Source organism: Echiichthys vipera (genome assembly GCF_963691815.1).
Source record: "Echiichthys vipera genome assembly, chromosome: 18".
NCBI classification, from domain to species: Eukaryota; Metazoa; Chordata; class Actinopteri; order Perciformes; family Trachinidae; genus Echiichthys; species Echiichthys vipera.
The window spans coordinates 16486653-16506111 of NC_139843.1; the positions used below are offsets into that span (position 1 = coordinate 16486653).

The 19459-nt window shown below is 42.1% G+C and overlaps 1 protein-coding gene across 1 annotated transcript in view; it reads left to right on the top strand.

Moving 5' to 3' along the window:
• Positions 1-19123, top strand: part of fam20cb (FAM20C golgi associated secretory pathway kinase b) — a 51016-nt gene extending 31893 nt beyond the window's left edge. Inside the window, exons 4-11 of the mRNA XM_083932564.1 lie at positions 9970-10062; positions 13447-13562; positions 14415-14595; positions 14960-15069; positions 15167-15248; positions 16220-16279; positions 16453-16603; positions 17306-19123. Of these exons, the coding sequence (XP_083788690.1) occupies positions 9970-10062; positions 13447-13562; positions 14415-14595; positions 14960-15069; positions 15167-15248; positions 16220-16279; positions 16453-16603; positions 17306-17422 (910 nt within the window). The 3' untranslated portion in view covers positions 17423-19123. The remainder of the gene's footprint in view (positions 1-9969; positions 10063-13446; positions 13563-14414; positions 14596-14959; positions 15070-15166; positions 15249-16219; positions 16280-16452; positions 16604-17305) is intronic.
• Positions 19124-19459: the final 336 nt, after the last annotated feature.

A 19459-nucleotide genomic window follows, 5' to 3' on the forward strand; every position in this document is an offset into this window, starting at 1 on the left:
TCATCATCTCCTCTTCCCACTCACCGAGACACATGCATGTGTAATCCACCTCTGCTTTAGAAATTGAGATTAGAAAGCAGTTCAGTTGTCCTCTTATATGGCTTATATGGGCATACAATGATGCATGTTTACATTTCGGTTAAGAGATTCCATTTAAATCTTCAGCACGTTTGATCGTGCCTTCATGTTTCATTTTGTGGTTTGGTTCATTTAAAATGGGATTTCTTCTCCATGTGGAAAAGTGTAGACCCAACTCTCATCCATCCATCCCTCCATCCACTCTCTCTGTCCAACCCTCCCAATCCACCTTTTTCGGTGAAAGGAATGTTATTAGGCGTTTTGTAATGCTCACTGTAATTGCACTCCCAAGCTACAATTTTTTAATCCAAGACAATTTAATTAACTTTCTGATTTCCTGCTGCCTTTGATGCATTTGAAACAAAAAAAAGTAATTGGAGATTTACTAGGAATATTCCATCACTGAAAGGATGATTCCTGGAAGTGACTTGCTGGTTTTCTCCTCTCACGTAGAAGAGCTGCTGTGCTCAGTTTGCCCAATCCAACCGCAGAAAACTTATTCCCCAAAAAAGTAAAAGCATTAGGGGGTTTCTTGGATTCCAGTTGGAGAGAGAAGCTGACAGCGAGAGGTTGAAGGGGCTGATGTGTAAAAAACAAAGATCGTAAGGAAGATAGGGGTGTAGAGATGAGACGGGGTGCTGTATTAGGACGTGTACTGCTGGGACCAGGCATGTTGCTGTCAGAGGCAGCGGTATAGCTGTCCCAGATTATGTTGAGATGATGTCTTCTTCTTTTACGGCCTGTTTATCTGCTCCGGGTATTTACAGGACGACATGACAACAGTTCAGACAGCGGGAGAGGAAAAGGAGGCTGGATGGAGCATTGTAGCTCCTCGGATATAACTCTGCACTGTGTTTAAAAGCTTGTGTGCCTCTCCGTAAAGGACTAATGCAAAAAGAATGACAATGCAGATCCTTGCAGACTTTAATGACAAACCTTTCTGTCTCTTGTCTCTTGCCGTAACTGCCTCTCCATAACAATCAAGTTACATCCTTCTTCCGGCGTCTCCCTCCTCCTCTTCCCTCACTGCCAACACTCTTCTTCACGGCGTCTTGCCACGCGCTAAACATCTAATAGCTGTGTTTTTCACAGTCATTTGCATTTAGGACTATTCTTTGGTAAAGCACATGCGTCTTTGAAGTGCCTCCAGATTGAAAAGAAATCAGTTTAGTTGTGAAGGCGTTGGCTATTTATTCAGGATGCCTTCATTTACATGGTGCAGCCCCCGAGGACTCGGAGGCTAAACTTGAAACGGGATGTAGTTTCTTTTAAAATCATCCCCATTGCATATTTCATTACAATGACATTATCTTTATTCATGCACATGAATACATGCACATGATGTATGTGAATCACAGGTGTGTGTGTGTGTGTGAATTGGTTTCAGACAGAGAGGTACATTAACCATGAATATGTAACTATTTTCCATGGAGAATTTTTAAGATAGAGGCCGTAAAAGTGTTTTTTACAATGACTATGTTTCTGTGTGTGTTATCCTAGCTGTCAGAGTTGCCTTGTGTGTCTTTTTCTGCAGCCCATATATACCTATTTGGGGCTCTCTCCTGTGTCTATCCTCATCTGTCTCTCCAAAAACATGTGTGCACCCGCTTACCTATATATATGTGTGTGTGTGTGTGTGTGTGTGTGTGTGTGTGTGCGTGTGTGTGTGTGTGTGTGTGTGTGTGTATGTGAGCTTTGCTGGAAGGAAACAGCTGTCTCTCTGTGTGTCAGGCCTTGGATCTGAAGGGGTAAGGGAGTAAAGGAGGAGGAGGAGCACTGCAGCGCCCGGGGTGCTATGACAGCCATCACACCTAGAAACCCAAACCACACACATAAAGACATGACACACACGCACACACACACACACACGCACACACACACACACACACACACACACACACACACACACACACACACCTGTATCACAGTGTGAAGGTTGTTTAGAGAGCCCTTGGGTGTTTGTGTTGTGCTAGTTAAGAAATCCTTGAGTGATTTTTTTCTCTATTATGGCTGCACATGCTAACGTTTGAAGGCAGAGGCGGATAAGTTTAGGTCGAAATCAGCCGTTGTCTTTACATTTCAAGTATTGAGGGTTTTATTTTGTTTAAATTCAGTGTAGGAAAGCTTTTGAAACAATCACTGTGGATCCCTTAAACTCTCTGTGGTGCAATAATCAATCGAGCAAAGCAAACAGGTTTTAACGTAGTGTTGTGACGATAAGAGAACTGGCTGATATCCAACTTTAAAGATAAACACTTGTTGATATGACACAAAAGGCTACTACACCTTTCTTTATCTTTCTTGTCTTCCTCCCTTCTGCCCATCTTTCCATTTTTATTCCTTCTTTCATATTTCTTTCTTTTTTTCTTTCCCTTTCTTTTTTTCTTTTCTTCATTAAGTCTCTTCCGTTTTACTTCTTTCTGTCTTTCTTTACTTCCTTCTTCCGCTCGTTCCTCATGTCTTTATTTATTTGCTTCTTTCCTTCCTTCTTTCTTAACTTATTTATTCCTTTTTTATATTAATTTTTTCGGCTTTTGACTTTCTTTCTACTACACCTTTCTTTGTCTTTCTTCTCTTCCTATCTTCTGCCAATCTTTCCGTCTCCCTTCCTTCATTGCTCTTTGTTCTTTACTTTCTTCCTTCTTTCATTCCTTCCTTGTTTATTTCTTTCTTTTCTTCTTTCCTTCCTTGCTTCTTTTTCCCCTTTTATATTCTGCTTTTGCCTTTCCTCCCTTCCCTTCCTTGTCTGCTTCCTTTTTCCTTTCTTCTCTCCTTCTTCCCATCCTTCCTCATTTACTTCTTTCATTTTCTGTCCGTCCCTCTGCGTCCTTTCAAACACCAAATGTCATCTCTGCGTACCATCCATACAGATCACTTACTCATTCAAAATAACCCGTCACAGTTTTCCATTTGTGCGCCAAATCCTTGTTGCTGACACAAGATTACAGTGAAGAGTTACAGCAGCAACACCGGTAAATCGGTCATCAGATGCAAAAACGCGAGGCCAGGTACGCCTGTCTCATATGCTGGCGAAATGCTTTTTTTTTCTCAATTTATCAAATGTCATTGCTCAAAAGGTCAGCCTTCACATGCGTTATGCTCGAGATAAAACGATGTACCGCCTCCTCTCATCTCCCTGCTCACTGTGTGGTGTTTTTTTTTTCTTTTTTCTCTCTGTTGACCCATAGATGGGATTTGCTATCTTACCCTGTCATGCAGTTAAAGCTCACCTGCCTCCTTGCAGCTCAACACTTACCTCTTGAGGTTTAAAAAAGACTTTCAAGCTCCTTTTGAGAGAGAGAGAGAGTGTGTGTGTGTGTGTGTGTGTGTGTGTGTGTGTGTGTGTGTGTGTGTGTGTGTGTGTGTGTGTGTGTGTGTGTGTGTGTGTGTGTGTGTGTGTGTGTGTGTGTGTGTGTGTGTGTGTGTGCAAGCAGGCACTCCCTTTGCCCACGGGTTTGACGGATGATGTGTGACAAGTGTGTGGAGTCAGCCCTTTGGTGGGAACCCGCTGGGGCTGGAAGATGCCCTTGTCCTTTTATATTTTACGGCATATCTTTTACTCCTCTACCGTGCAACGCCGTGGCCTCCGACCATAGCCATGGGCTTATGGTGATCGATCGGCAGTTTGACTTTGAAACGAGATAAACCCAAATACACCGTGACACGTTAATACTTTGGGTGGTATTTTTATTATACTCTTGGGGACCTTGGATAAGATATTCACCCTTATAAAGTCAAAGGAAACAACATTCTGATGTTTCCATATTTCAGCTCAGATGAAACAGAATACTGGAGAAAGATACTGGAGCGTGAGGATTGTTGGACCATGAATAAGATGAAAAGAGAAAGAAAAATAAAGCCCACTGTATTCAGTTATAGGAGAGGAATTCACAGTGAGACGCTTCATGCGTTATGCTGAGCCGTCATAACTTTTGGACTCGTCATAATGGATAACTTGTAGCCACTGGGATGCAACACTGACAAAAGGGAGACATGGATTTGGGATGTGAGCATCCAGAAGTGCTCAACTAAAGAAACATTTTGTGCATATAGATTTTTGTTGACTATAAGTAATATAACATGGTGAACATTTGCTATGCTAGAGTGTATACCACCTCATGTTGTTGGCTGCAGCGACTGAAAGCAGGGAGCACTCCACTCCAATTTAGTACTCCTCAGCCTGTCAAAAAGGCGAAAGGGGACATATGCTCATTTTAAGGTTCATACTTGTATTTTGGGTTTCTACTACATCATGTTTACATTCTTTATAGTCCAGAAAACACCTGTATTTACCCTCTGTCTGAAACTATTTCAGCAAGTCCCCCTTCCTGCTCTGATTGGTCAACATTGCTGCATCTCCACTCTCGGTGTCTCTGCATCGTCATTGCAGCAGGGGAATGACTGTAACGGCACTGTAGCAGCACTTTCTACCTATATGTAGTTTAGTTGTGACATCACAACCATACAGAAGTCCTAACGGCTCATTTAAAGACAGATTCTGAATGCGGGCTGTGTGCATTTCTTCTGCATTTTCTTTTTTCTTTTTAAAATTTGTAAAGAATTACTCTTATGACATCATCAGGGTAATCTTGGTTTAGGTTTGGAAACTAGGCATCTTTAATAGAAAGCCTGCCCAACAAGCTATTATGTTGGTTTATGGAAATGTATTATCTAGCCTTTTTGGAACTTAACCTAAACAAGGGACTCATACTTCACTCCTTCAGTTGTGACCTTTAACCAAAACAAAACTGTCTCTTCTAAGCCTCCCAGCTTTGTGTAAAAGCGGTACTAAATTGCTGGAGTAACTAAACTTGATACCCAGGAATCCTGCGAGTGTATCAGCGAACGGCACACAGCAGACTCATGCTACAGAGTTGCCATCGTGGTCCACCTGTGATGGTTTTTACCAGAGGGACAAGACATCTAGTGCTCCGATTTGCTGTGTAGGAGTATGCCTTTCGGTTTCAACTCAAAAACAAATTATATTTGGACAGAATGCATCAAAGTTGTTTTTTTTTATTTGCAGCTTGAGGCCAAATAAATTTTTCTGATTTGATGTCAATAACAGGGCAAAAGGAAATGCCTCTTCGTCTCTCTTTCTCTCTCTCTCTCTCTCTCTCTCTCTCTCTCTCCCTCCAGCTGGTGTTGCAGAGGTCAGCTACACACAGTATACACAGGTAGATTTTCCAGATGCAGCGCTCTCATTCAACCTTTTATATTCTCAAACTGCTGTGGGTTTTGCTGCTAGACCTCTGCTGCCCTAACGGCTGCTGGGGCCCCTGAAAGCGGGTACAGGAGCCAAGAAACTGTCTGGCCACACAGTGTAAACTATGTGTTTACAGCAAGTCCAGGGGTCACACTGGGCATGCTCAGCTCAGTACTTCTCACCTGCTTCTGCTGAAGATAAAGGATCTCATGTAAGCGTATAGACAGCTGGCTATAGTGGCGCCACCAAAACATTACAAAAAAAAAATACAGTATCGCTTCTGTGCTTACATAACAGTATTTGGCAGTTTTACGATGCCTCGGTGAGAAGGAAAAGAAATGTATGCTTCTTCTAGCAGCCTGGTGGAAGATATCTGCTTATCATTCAGCATAAATCCGCTGTGGATTTGTAAATATTTTAAAGGTTAAGCTCAACCAGGCAGTCAAAAGTGAAAGGGACGAGTACCTCTTGAGCAAGCAACATCTCTGCCCTCCCCTCCTGTTTTCTCTGAGCTCAGTGCATACTGTGTACTCAAACATTTATAGACTTTATAATGTGGTCATGCATTTATGTATGTTGTCCCTGCCTTACATTGGCAGCGCAGCTTCCCTGAAACAACATGCCCCTAATGGTTTTGCTTGATCAGAACACGCTCAGATTTGGCTGAACACAGGTGCTGTTGTCGGAGGATTTAGACCCGATGTTACATAACGCGTAACAGCAGCATATTTTTTTAGTTCAAAGAACACTAAGAGACATCTTCTGTGGTTTGTCCTTGTCATTGCCCCTGCTTATTCTCCCCCATTTAACTCTAGTGCCTTTGTCACACTTTATGTCTTCCCCTTCCGTCTTCCTCTCATTCTAGTTCTCGGTCTGGGTGGGGGGGTGGGGGGGTGTTGGACGGCCGTCATGCCATGCTCTAAATAACTTTATTGACATTCGAATTGGATGTGGATCACGGTAATTATCCAGTCTTCCTGCTTCCTGGCTGGCATTCAGTGAGCGGGAGAGGATCAGTGCAGCCGGGCCACAGGCAGGCAGAGAAATATGTATCAAATGCAGACACATGCTCGTATTCACATGCTCTTCACTCATATTACGCATTCACTGACTCATAGAAAAGCAGTGACACAAGACATGTACTGTACGCCTCATCGAATTGTGTTTTGGTGCATATAAGAATAGAAGCAGCTTGATACGGCGTCCTCCCCCTATAGAGACAGTAATGTAGCAGGACTATGTGAACTATGCTTGTGGATTTTCTTTAAGGCTGAATGACCATGAATCATTGTGCTAGAATGTTTGCTCATGCTTATCCCCCCCTACAAATCTCCATGGAGACGCGCCTATACGGTCAGCATGGTCATGTAGTACTGGCAAGCTAGAGCTCCGTTATTCCACATTTCTTTCCCTGAGTATCTTTATTTTTGTACAATGCACCGTCATGTCAGGCAGTGTTGGATATCATCTCCTTTGCCGAGATGCCATGCACGGTTTACGTAATAATCTACATTCCTTACTTATTTCTGATTCCACAATATGCCATATTACAGTTTTTCTCCTTTGCTTGAACAACATCGGTCCACTCAAAAGTTAAGTGTTTTCAAAACAGTTCACATACAGGCCGGAATTTAAAGTTACTGGCCAAAAGGACACACTGTTTAAAAAGTGCTCTAACATTCACAAAACATTTAACACGTGCAACAAAAGCAAATATTTCCATCAAATGATATTCTTTCAATCTGTCATAACACAGTGGACAACAAAACACAAAATACAGCTATTAATATGAACAAGTCCAGCCGTAGTTTGAGCTATATGCCTGTGTTTGCTGATGCTTTATATAGTTTGTGCCAGAAAAAGGCAAGCAAGCAGATCACAGCATGAACTGTCTTCTTTCCTCCAAAGATAATTTGACTAGAGATAACAAAGCCTGCTGCACCTGCACTTATTATTTTTTTTTACAATACCCTTGAAATACTGTAACTTGTGGCCAAATATATACATTTTTACAATGGATCATTACAAAATTGACTACAATATACAAAATACAGCTATCAATTTGAACTGGTGCATCTACTACTAGAGTACAGTACTGTAAATACTGTATTCTGTTGTTTTTTGCCAACACAGCGATATCTGTTAGTTCACAGTACTGCAACATTGACTTACATACCTCTCATCTCATCTTCAACCGCTTGTCCCTATCGAGGTCGCGGGGGGGCTGGAGCCGATCCCAGCTGACATCCAGCGTGAGGCGGGGTACACCCCGGACAGGACACCAGTCTATCACAGGGCACATAGAGACAAACAAAGACAGACAACCATTCACACCTACGGTCAATTTAGAGTCATCAATTAACCTAACACGAGCATGTCTATGGACTGTGGGAGGAAACCGGAGAAAACAGACACGGGGAGAACATGCAAACTCCACACAGAAGAGCCCCAACCGGGATTCAAACCAGGAACCCTCTTGCTGTTAGGCGAGAGGGTGTACTCTGTACTCAGCCACCTGTATGCCACCTTTATGATTGGATACCGACAGATAGCAGATTAAATGATCGTGGCTAAGGAGTGTCATGTAGTTGCACATCTGCGAGCGGATTGCTTGCTAATGTTTGCCATAGTGAAACCGATGGATTCTTGGCTGTTTGAATGACATCTGTGTGAAATGCTTTGCAAAAGTGTGTGAAAAATGAGTGAACCCAATGAGGAAGCAAGTGAGAAAAACTGTATATACACTTTGTATATCATAGTGTCCAAAAATCATCACTGTGTTGTCCGTCCAAGACTAATTTCCTGTCATCAGTTGGGAAATAACTTAAGGACCTGACTTATAATATATATATATAATTTTTATTTTTACCTTGATGTGGAGCGAGAGCTGTACCCCTGGAGCAAGGCCATCCAGGAAGAGAGAGCGATACAATCAAAACGCAACGTTTACCGGCAATGGTGGTGTGGAAGTGAGGGATGAGCAGGAGAGAGGTGAACAGAGTGAGTGAAAGTGAGATAGAGAAATGTAAAAAGGAGAAATAGGCGACATTTTGATGGCGATCATAGCTGTCTACTGTGAAAATGGGAGCTAAATACCTTTGTGATAAGCTCAAACACAAAATGTACCAGATTATGATTTTCTGTTTACTTTGGTCAAACTTCCACCCTGTCTGCATGTGGCGGCGGGTCAAATGTTCACACGGAGATCGGGGATGGAATGAGATGAGAGAAATAGAGATAAAGAGAGGGGGGAAATTGCGGACATTTTAGTGGATGAGTGTGTTTCTGGGCTCCGTGTTGGGTTAGTTAATGACTGGTGCATATGTCAGCCATGCAGCTGTGGAGTAACAATCAGCCAGCCAGCTGAGGAAGGGAGCAACGGACGGAACAGAGAGAGAGAGAGAGAGAGAGAAAGGGAGACACACAGATATGAAGTATTAAGAAGAAAGCAGAGAAAACAGTTCTGGGTGAGGGAGAGTGGAGAAGCAGAGGAGGTGAGAAAGAGAGGATTTCGAGCATAAAATACAGAGAGGCATCCGGAGGGAATAGGGAGCGAAGGAGAGAAAGAGAAGTTGCCAAGATAGTTTCCATTCTTCTCATCCTCCCTCAACTAGCTGAAGCAGAAACGGCGGAGGCTGCAGTCCAAATCATTACACTCAAATGCCTTCCTGGAAAGTATTTACTGTTGTCAATAAAAAAAAAAGGAAAAAGAACTCAAATATGCAGCTCTCCTCTGTAGAAAGAGAGCAATGTGATGCACTGCTGTCCTTGTTGTTTTCTATACCTCACACCTTCTCAGGGACTCCTTTCACCTCCACTCCTTTTGACTTTGCCTTTTTAACCCGGGCCGCTCTGTCTTTACCGTCCCGCCCTGGCTATCCTCCATCAGCTCTGGGATTTAAGCCTTTAAGAGCCTCTTTTCCCTCCAGTAAGAGCTTTAAGGCAGAATGTGTGTGGAACGCAGTTTTTTTTTGGCGGGGTGGGGGGAGGGAGGGAAGGATCAGAGCTGGACAGAAATAGGTACAAAGCCAGAACAGGAGTGGGTGCTTCATGAGGAAGTCTCTGACCTTCGATTGTCCCCGATTCTTGTCCCCCCCACAAAACACCCACAGTACCTCTGACAAGGGCCCTTTTGTGACGCAAGGACACGAGTTTATTGTGTCTTGGTTATTGCTCCCAAACACTGTTTGCAGTATAGGTACACAGGTGTAATGCCAAAGTGTTCTATCACTCACAGGGTCCCTTTGCAGAGAGACATGAGAGTGAGAAGTCGCGTTGAAGACATGGATTGAATTGAATCCCATGCACTAATATCAACGTGTGCCCAGCAAATATTGTAATGTGGATTTTCTTTTAGTATGCTGTCTTGCGTACCTGCTGCCTGCATTGTTCTGTGTAATCCAGATCCAAAAAGACCAGTTTCATGATTTAGTGATCCATCATTTCAGTTATTTGTCCAGCAGTCCTTTCTGAAATTAAGTTGAACTGCAATTTTTTTCTTTTTTGCCACCGACATTCTATAACCCGAGAAAATAACCGTTTGATGCAGCTCTGGTTTATTATGTTGCATTGTCAGGTTTTTTACCACATATCCTTTTGCATATTGCTGACGGCCAAAACCTCGGCTTTACACGACAGCTATTCCTGACCTCTATGCTTCTTCTTTTTTTTTTGTGCTTCTGCAGGCAGACCCGGGAGCAGGAGACCCCACCAGACTTCTTCTATTTCTCTGACTTTGAAAGACACAACGCCGAGATCGCCGCCTTTCATCTGGACAAGTAAGTCAACATTAGCAAGTCTCAGGGGTGTATTGTACATGTTATCTAGGACATCACTTTGATGACAATGTCTTCTCTGGTAGCCAAAGTAGCTGATGGGGTTGATTGTTGTAATTAAATCTAATAATACTTTTAAAGATGTTTGCTAGGCAACTCTGGGTTTCAAACATGGCTGATGCATCTATTTCAGTGACATTTTGCAGGTGAGCACATCTCTACGGTGTCGCTGTTGGTCCTATTTTAGTACTGATTAAGTATAGCTCTCATATATAACACTGATGGAATCACCGTGGATTTTTTTATTTTTTTTTAAAGGATAGAAATCAATGCAATAGAATCAGAGATACCATCTTTTTATTCTGTGCATTCTTCTTCCTTGTCAAAGCCTGGTGGCGACATTACCCTGAGAGGCAACAGTGGATGTCCGCTCTAAGAAATGTCCCCCGATGCTACAAACATTTTCAACTACATAAGGAAAAAAAATCAGATGTTCTTGACTCTGCTCTAAATCCTTCAAGCCCAAGTGCTTTTTTCCATCCTGGAGGGCCACCGTCCTGCAGGTTTGTGTTTCTCCCTGATTGCTAATTTGCTTCTCCTCGTGTCAGCTCATTAACCACCCGGGAGGGAACAAAAACCTGCAGAACACCAAGCCAGAACTGGGTCCCTTTTGGTTTTACAATGAAGCTTAAAGATATGTGTTTGCAAGGTCCCCCCTCACATAGCAGTCCAGATCTACAGTATGTGTGTGGATGCAGGCAGGACTGCAGGCATGCCCATTGCTCTTCTGTGCATGAACACCCTTCATGCACTCCACATATTCTACACTTGGTTCTTCTTTTTCACAGTCCCTGTTCCTCAGAAACTCTTCCTTTTCAAACACAGCGAGCGGTGTGAGCCGGAGCCTGTACAGTAGAGGCTGTGAGCTCAAAGAGGCCATGAGTCATAAAGAATGAATGCCGCCCTCCCGCAGCTAGCATCTGACTGAACAATGACTGCAGCCTCTTTGCTTAGCTAGCCACCACGCTCTCTGACTTCACCGCCTTTACAAGGCTAACACTTTATGGCCTGCCTGCCCGTCTGCCCTGCCCCGGAGACTTTAATGAAAAGAGAAAACCTCATGAGGCTCTCTGATCGACCAGAGAACGAGATGAGTTCTGCTATTAAAGTCGAGCCGACGTCACTGTGGCTGTATGTTATTATGAGCGGAGGGGCTTGTGACGGGAGTGTGAATACTGATAAAACAAGATGATACAGAGGTCACACACATTCAAATAAACACACACACACACACAATGAGGCCTCAGCGGGTAGTGATTTTGAATCTGCTATTCCTTCAGGCACAATGACACAGTTCAGCAGCAATTGCATTAGCAGCAGCTTTCTTCACCAGTCTGCTACACATCTGGTCCTCCTCTACACACACACACACACACACACACACACACACACACACACACACACACACACACACACACACACACACACACACACACACACACACACACACACACACACACACACACACACACACACACACACACACACACACACACACACACACACACATGAAAAATACACTCCCACACTCCCGGCATATGTGTGGGTTAAGGGGAAGAGGAGGAAACCAAAGGCATGAAAGGCCTTGTGCCCATTCTAAATATAAGCCAGGCGGGGTTTGCCAAAAGCTGCGTTTTATTTTTTTTTCCTTATTTTGTCTGTTCTAAATTAGAGCCTGGCTACAGAGCTGCTGTTGCTGCTGCTGCTGGTGCAGAGGCTTAGGCTACACTGCCTCCCAGGGGGCTCACAGACACACACGGAGGCTCTTTCAAAAGCCACAGTCGCACCGGTGTGTGCACACATACACACACACACACGCAGAGACACTGTCTTTTCTTATATAGGCTAGACTGCTCTAAGCATCATTAATTATGTGATTGGATTTAAATGGGAAGTGCACTTGGTGTCGCTGCATTAGGTGGGGAAAAAGAGAGCCGGCAGATATAAAGACATACAAAGACTGAAATGACCTTAAAATATCAAAGTATATTGCTCCAAAGTCCTACTGGCATCTTATCCTTTTTTTCCAGCTGGGAATACATGAAATGATGATTCCCACTGGTGTCTTAGCAGGCCTCTCTGTTCTACCCTGAATATGACACAAGTTTAAAACGACCACTGTGGGAATAAGGTTTATCAAGAATGGAAGAAGAAGTGTGAGTGATTAACAGAATTGAAGCCAGTCCTTTAGCTTCTCCCTTTAGCATGGCAGCAGACCCAATCCCAGCAGGCCAGACTGGGCTGTGTGGCGCTTCGTCCTGTGTCAAAAGAAAGAGACTCATTCCAGCCGGCTCTCAGTTAACACCTCTCCTCCTCCACCACGTTCTCCCATTTCTCTCTCCTCTTATTCCCCTGGCTCCGTCTTTAATCTCAGTCTCTCTTCCTGTGTCTTTCTGCCCTCAGCCCTAGGCCATTAGGTGTTGTCAGGGGGTATCAATTTTTAAAGACCCTGTGCTGATGTGGGAGCTGGGTGGTATTGATGACACGGACCACACATGCATAAAATAGGTGTGTGGCACGCACAGAGGAAAACGGTCACGCCATCTTTCAGTAAAACCTATATGTGAAAATATATTAAACCAGAAAGCTAAACCATGTGTCTGATGTAGAATAATAGCAACGTATAAAACACAAAGAGGTTCACCACCATGTGGTGTAGCTGTCAGATCAGAACTTATGTCACAGTGCCTCCTGTTGGCAGTGACAATGAATTACATCAGTATATGCACATAGATATATGCCCCAGTGGCCTAATGGATAAGGCACTGGCCTCCTAAGCCAGGGATTGTGGGTTCGAGTCCCATCTGGGGTGATGTCATTTTTATACCTAATCAGGAAATGGTTCACCCTACTGATAGTTCTCTGATAGTACTTAAATCGATCTTCAGCAATGATTACAAACTGTCTCACATTCTCCAAATATGTAGAATAAAACAGGTTCAGAGTTACAACCATTACCATTTACAGTAATGTGAAATAGCTATTAGCCCTTCCTATTTGCGGAGTAGGCATGGATGTACGGACAATCACTGTATTATTTTGATACCGAAGAACCTAAAAATGCCATGAGTCTCAAGCAAGTCCTGGAGTTACAAAGAGCGCCTTATTTGCCTATGATTTCTTAGCAGATTTATGGACATTTATATGCAATGGAGATGTCCTATAAATGTCCTAGGTCTGAATAAAAAAAAAACATGTGTAATGTCTGTGTGTTCAGATTTGAATGAGTTATGACTCCGAAAAAGAGAGCGATTCTTAAACGCAAAGTTTAGCCGCGTGTCAATGATGGCAGAATGTAACCCCTCAGTATGTGTCCCTGTCCTGCAGGATACTGGACTTTCGTCGCGTCCCTCCTGTGGCCGGCAGGCTTGTCAACATGACGAAGGAGATCCGAGATGTCACAAGAGACAAAAAGCTCTGGAGGACCTTCTTCATTTCACCAGGTATAAATGAACAAAGAGGTATTATCATCTGTAAGGGATAAACGTTAACCAAGATACCATGAGATTGATTTGCCTACAATCACAGAATGAATAAAGATGCAGCACAAATTTCAGTTCACTTCTCTTTTAACTTCCTATTACTTGTTCCCTAAAACCAAGTAACAAATGACATTTACCGTAACAAAGTTGTTTTGTGTTATAAAAAATTATTTTTCTGAAGTATTTTTCATCACATTTTAACTGACCTACATTGCCACTTGATTACAACATTGATTCCACCTCTGTCCAAAATTGCGGGACAGATGCTTTTCAACCATCATTCCAGATTATGTGGTGATCTCAGAAGAAATAAAATAATTACATGCCATCTGTGCAGTCTTCACAATGTTATTTTTTTTATCATGCAAACGTTAAAGCCAAGCAAAAATGAACGGTTTACCCTTCTTCTTAATCAAAAGAGCAAAATGAGTTCTGTGCCCTGAATTACTGGGATATTAATATGCATGGGATTAGTATTATCAGGGGACTCTCGCTTGTGCCAAAGCACGACAGTTAATTAGTGATGCAACTTTTATATTACATATTATACACATGGAAAACTTTCACAGGATTAAAATTATTGCCAATCCCAGCAATTAATACAAGTCACTGAATGTCTCCAGGTAATTTAAATCTTGTGAAAAATGGCCTTTAAATGTATGTGGTGTGCATTTCAAAGTGCACTAAGACTAGTATTATAAAATAATATATTACCAGTCACTTTTTAGCTGTTATATATACAGTATATATATATATAAAACAATGGTTTAACAAAGTCACCACAACAATGTGTGTTCTTTTTCTAAACCTCAGCCAACAACGTGTGTTTCTACGGAGAGTGTTCGTACTATTGCTCCACTGAGCACGCTCTGTGCGGTAAACCAGACCAGATAGAAGGATCCCTGGCTGCCTTCCTCCCAGACCTGGCGCTCGCCAAACGCAAGACCTGGAGGAACCCGTGGAGACGCTCCTACCACAAACGCAAGAAGGCAGAGTAAGAGATTCACTGTAGAGTCCAGCTATCAGAGCATATTTAATACACTCACTGTCAGTTACCAGGGACAATAACTCATGTTACGTATTTATGTTGTCTGTAAGATATCATGCAAATCAAGTTAAAGCTTCATACAAATAGAATAAAATAGAATAAAATACACTGTACAGATCATGCCACATTAGAAAACACTTTATTGCAATCTTGTTATGATAAGAAAAATAAATAAATAAATAGAATAATAGAATAAATTGGAACACACATGTTAAAAGGAGAAACAAATTGGAATTTGGAAAGCAGACACATACATTTGAATGAATAAAAAAATGCGATCAAGATATTTATGGAATATTTATACCTTCAGGTGGGAGGTGGACCCGGACTACTGCGAGGAAGTTAAACAGACTCCACCGTACGACAGTGGGACACGACTGCTGGACATCATGGACATGACTGTCTTTGACTTCCTCATGGGTGAGTTTCTATGGCGGTATTGTTGACAGTATATGTACTACACACACACATATGCACTCTCTCCATTTCATGCTCGGCTCCTTGTGTTCCAACACAGGGAACATGGATCGTCACCATTACGAGACGTTTGAAAAGTTTGGAAATGAGACCTTTATCATCCACCTGGACAACGGCAGAGGGTACGCCACTGCACTGTAACTCAGGAGGATATAATGCAGAGATGGTCAAACTGACTGTCAGAACTGTGCTTCTTTCATTATTCCACTCTTTGGTTCTGTTGTGGTGTATTAGACAGAGCTGGGTGACATCTTCTAATCTGATAACCGTCATTTCAAATCTCCATAATAATCTATATCACGATATTTCTGCTAATTTATTAAATACATTCTATAGATGAAATAACAATGCGGTATACTCCTGTGTGAATTAAATACTTGACAAATGAAAAGTACTATGTTTTAAGTATCTTTTTAAGCATTTTTTAAGAACTTTATTTGCAAAGTGAACACAACACGCATGGATCGGAATGTAAAGCGTCTGAATTATTTAAATATTACTTTAACACAGTTCTATTGCTGGTTTTCGACTTTGTGAGAGAAACAGTGCAGAAAATGATTTCCCTTACACATTTTTACATCATTTTAACGATATATATTGTATGCACAGCAGTCGTATGGTCTTCTTTAGGAAATTCTTGTTACTTAATTTGAAAAATATATGTTTTAATTTTATGTAGTAAGACATTTTTTTTTAATTATTACAAATGTTCAAGACACTTGCACATTATGTGTTTGTTTTTGTAATTCTCTCTTTTGTTATAAGTGGTGTGGATGTACAGTTGAGGTTTATTGGCATACTTTTGGATGACTTGTGTTAAATCAATAACCTTAATGTGTTGGCTAAGTTATAGATGTATGGAGTAAATGGGGATTTAAGCTCTAAACACCCCCCCCCCCCCCCCCCCCCCCTTATTTTAGAGGGGTCGGGAGTACATTAGAAATAAAAAGCATGCAGGGCAATAGAAGTGTATAAGCCGCTGCACAGCGATCACACTAATCAAAAACTCGACACAGTTAAAGTTGCACACAAACAGCACCAAAAAAAAAAACACAACTTAAAAATCACTAATGTTTCTTTCGTTTCACCTTAGCTTTGGAAAACACTCCCATGATGAGATATCCATTCTGGTGCCACTGACCCAGTGCTGCAGGTAAGGTTTTCTTCGCTGGTGTTTTTCATGTTGCTTGATAAGGAAGGTGTGGTGATGATCCCAGCGCAAAATATGATCAGTTGGCTATTCACATTATCAGTATTGCTGAGCATATGGGTTTGACGTGCATGAAGCCGCACTGACTCTTCCCCCGGCTGCTCTCTTCTCTGCAGGATAAGGAAGTCAACCCACTTGCGTATGCAACTGCTGGCTAAGGAAGAATACAAGCTGTCCATGCTCATGGCAGAATCCCTGGTGAGGGACCGCCTCAGCCCCATCCTCATTCAGCCACACCTGGATGCCATGGACCGACGACTACGCCAGGTCAGTGCTATACATACTTGTTTGTTACTCTTTGTCTTGTCGGCTTTTGACTTTTTATTTGAACCCTTAAAAGATTAGCTTAACATATTGGGAGCATGTGTTTTCACTTTCTTGCAGAGAGAAGATAGATACCATTTCCAAACATGAGAGTGGTATTCAAGAAAGGGAAATACCCAAAATGTTTAACTATTACTTTAAATATCCAGGAAAATCTGTCATCCTTTGTGCCTTTTAGAAGGCCAAGCGCTCCGTTTTAGCTCCTGTCTCTTAAAGAGCCCCTCCTGAAAAAGCCCAGTCTGCTCTGATTGTTCAGCGTTTCCAGGGTCTTGCACACCTGCGCTCTCTGCACCTTCATTGCAGTTGGGGAATGACTGTAACGGCAGGGTAGTAGCACTTTCTACCTATATACAGTATAGTTAGTATAGTTGTGACATCACAACCGTACAGAAGTCCTGACGGCTCGTTTAAAGACACAGTATCAGACTTTGGCTGTGTGCATTTCTCTGTTGATTGAGTGTTTTGATACTTCCACAGTATTTATATAGCACCTCAATCTGCTTTGTAATAAAGAAAATCTCACGTCTTACAATATGGGACCTTTTAATAAGTTGATCTTATTTGAACCCTTATATACTACAAACAGCTTTCTCCTTCATTCAACAATCAAATATTTTCTGTATTGTGGTATTTCCTTGTCGCTAGGTGCTGAATGTGCTGTCAGAATGCATCGAAAAGGAGGGCTACAGTTACGTTGTAGAGGATGACCATCAGGGGCACCAAGGGCCAGACCACGGCCACGTCGGCCCACGACGGAGGTAGCTGTCTGTGGCCGCTGGCAGCTGGACACGACTGACTCCCTGGAGATAGGAGATCCAGTCTTTCTCTTAAAGCCGAACTGACATCCGATAACACAGATGAGCTCCATCTGTACTGAATTTCTCAGACGGCTTGATGTTTTGTTTTTTTTAACTCACAGGGAAGCCTGTCTGCCTGAGGTTAATATAAGCTGTCTGCAAGTGGAAGCCTGCTGGATAGGACTGGACTTTGACAACCAAGTGCAATGACTTAAACTGCACAGACGCTCGCAGGTGACGTCGAGCTCTGGATGGATCTGGGGCCTGGTCACAAACTTAACTGAACCCACCCCCGCATCACCTAGACTCCTTAAAGTATCCAACCCTGAGTCTAGTATAGGATAGTGTCACTGCACCGACCCACCGCAGCACTACCAAACCATGAAAGTCTTGCAAGAGACGCCTTCTCTCTGTCTTGTTCAGGACCCTTTTTTTGAATTCAGTGAATTCTGAAGGGACTTGTAAAGAAGCCCCCGACACCGCCCTCCCCTCTCGTCACAAACTGAATTATGTGTTTATACGTATCGTTGGTGTTGCAAGTGTTTCGGTTGAACATTCACTGTGGTGGAGGTGGAGGTTGACTTCCTGTTTTCTTAATGATCAAAATGATGTTTTATTGATTTGCTGAAAAATGTTTTATTGCATATTGTCTTTTTTAAACTGATTTCTGCTGAGCTGATTCAGCCTCTGTCAGAGGCATTCAAGATGGAGATATTTGATTGGAGTGCAGGTTTACTCCTGGATTTGTCCTTTTATTTTGCCCTTATATGTTGTATACTTGAGAGAGTATTTATTGAAATCCATATTTATTATTTGAAAAGAATTCTAATCCGTTTCTGTTCAAAATGAACCGTTGAACTTACATCCCAGTGGTGTAATTCCTCATTTGTCCAAAAGAGGGCAAACTGAGCATGTGCAAAAGTAGCTGCCGGTCTGTGCCTCTCAGTAAAGTGAACCCTCTCCATATTCCATCCCATCCCAAGTACCAAGCTTGCTTTCAAAAAACTGGGTTTAAAGCCACCACCAAGTTTTGATTCGATTCAAATGTTTACAACATTTAATCCAACTACTGTTTCTCTTTTATTCTTTCGGTGCGACAGATATGAGGTTAGAGTTATGGTACCAAAAGCCAAATGTGACACTAATAGTTTTATATTATTGTTTCTTTGTAATATATTTGATGTCCAGATGTTGCTGTTGTGGAGAGATTATTTTTCAGGATGTATATTTCATTCATTACCAACAGCTGATAGCTTTTAACTGTTGGCGTCGACGATTCAGTCGCTGGCTGAAAGTTAATATATACAGTAGGAAAATCTAGTGCCTGTGCAATGATAGAAATACTTGAATGTCTGGTTTCATAGCGGAAAGGTTCGAACTCCTCCCGGATACGAGCTGTAGGTAAGATGTGGAGGTCTACATATATGTGCGCTAACTCCATCTGTTCCATAAGGGTTTTATAACACAGTCTTAAGTTTCCATAGTTCCGTGTCAGTCAGTACAGTGTGTGTATGGACGTGTGGGTGGATCCATGGAGAACCTAACAATGATGTGTTCTTAAAGTGAAAATGCTTCTCTTTTTAATCCAACTCATTGTTTCTGTGGATTTTTTGTTTTTCATTTCTTTGCATCATTGTAAAAGTGCAATAAAACAAAAATAATGTTATAGCGTGTCTATGTTTTTTTATTAGAAGTTTGTGAGTTTGTATTTATTTATTCATACATTCAAAGTAGTTGGTAGTTAAACAGTGAGTCCGTCTTACAGCCTGTAAAGCCTAATGTGGTCATTTATGATAAGTGTTTGAACATATTGAGAGGATGCGGATTAAGGTGGAACCTGCACTTACAGTAGACATCCCTTTGGAAGGAACAAGAGTTCTTTTTTCTGTAAATTGAAGTAATTCCTTTCACTGCTTTCAAAGGCTGAGTAATACTTCACATAGTAAATTGATTTTGACACGTGAAAAGAGACCGGTAGTACACCCCAATATTCAAGAAGTCT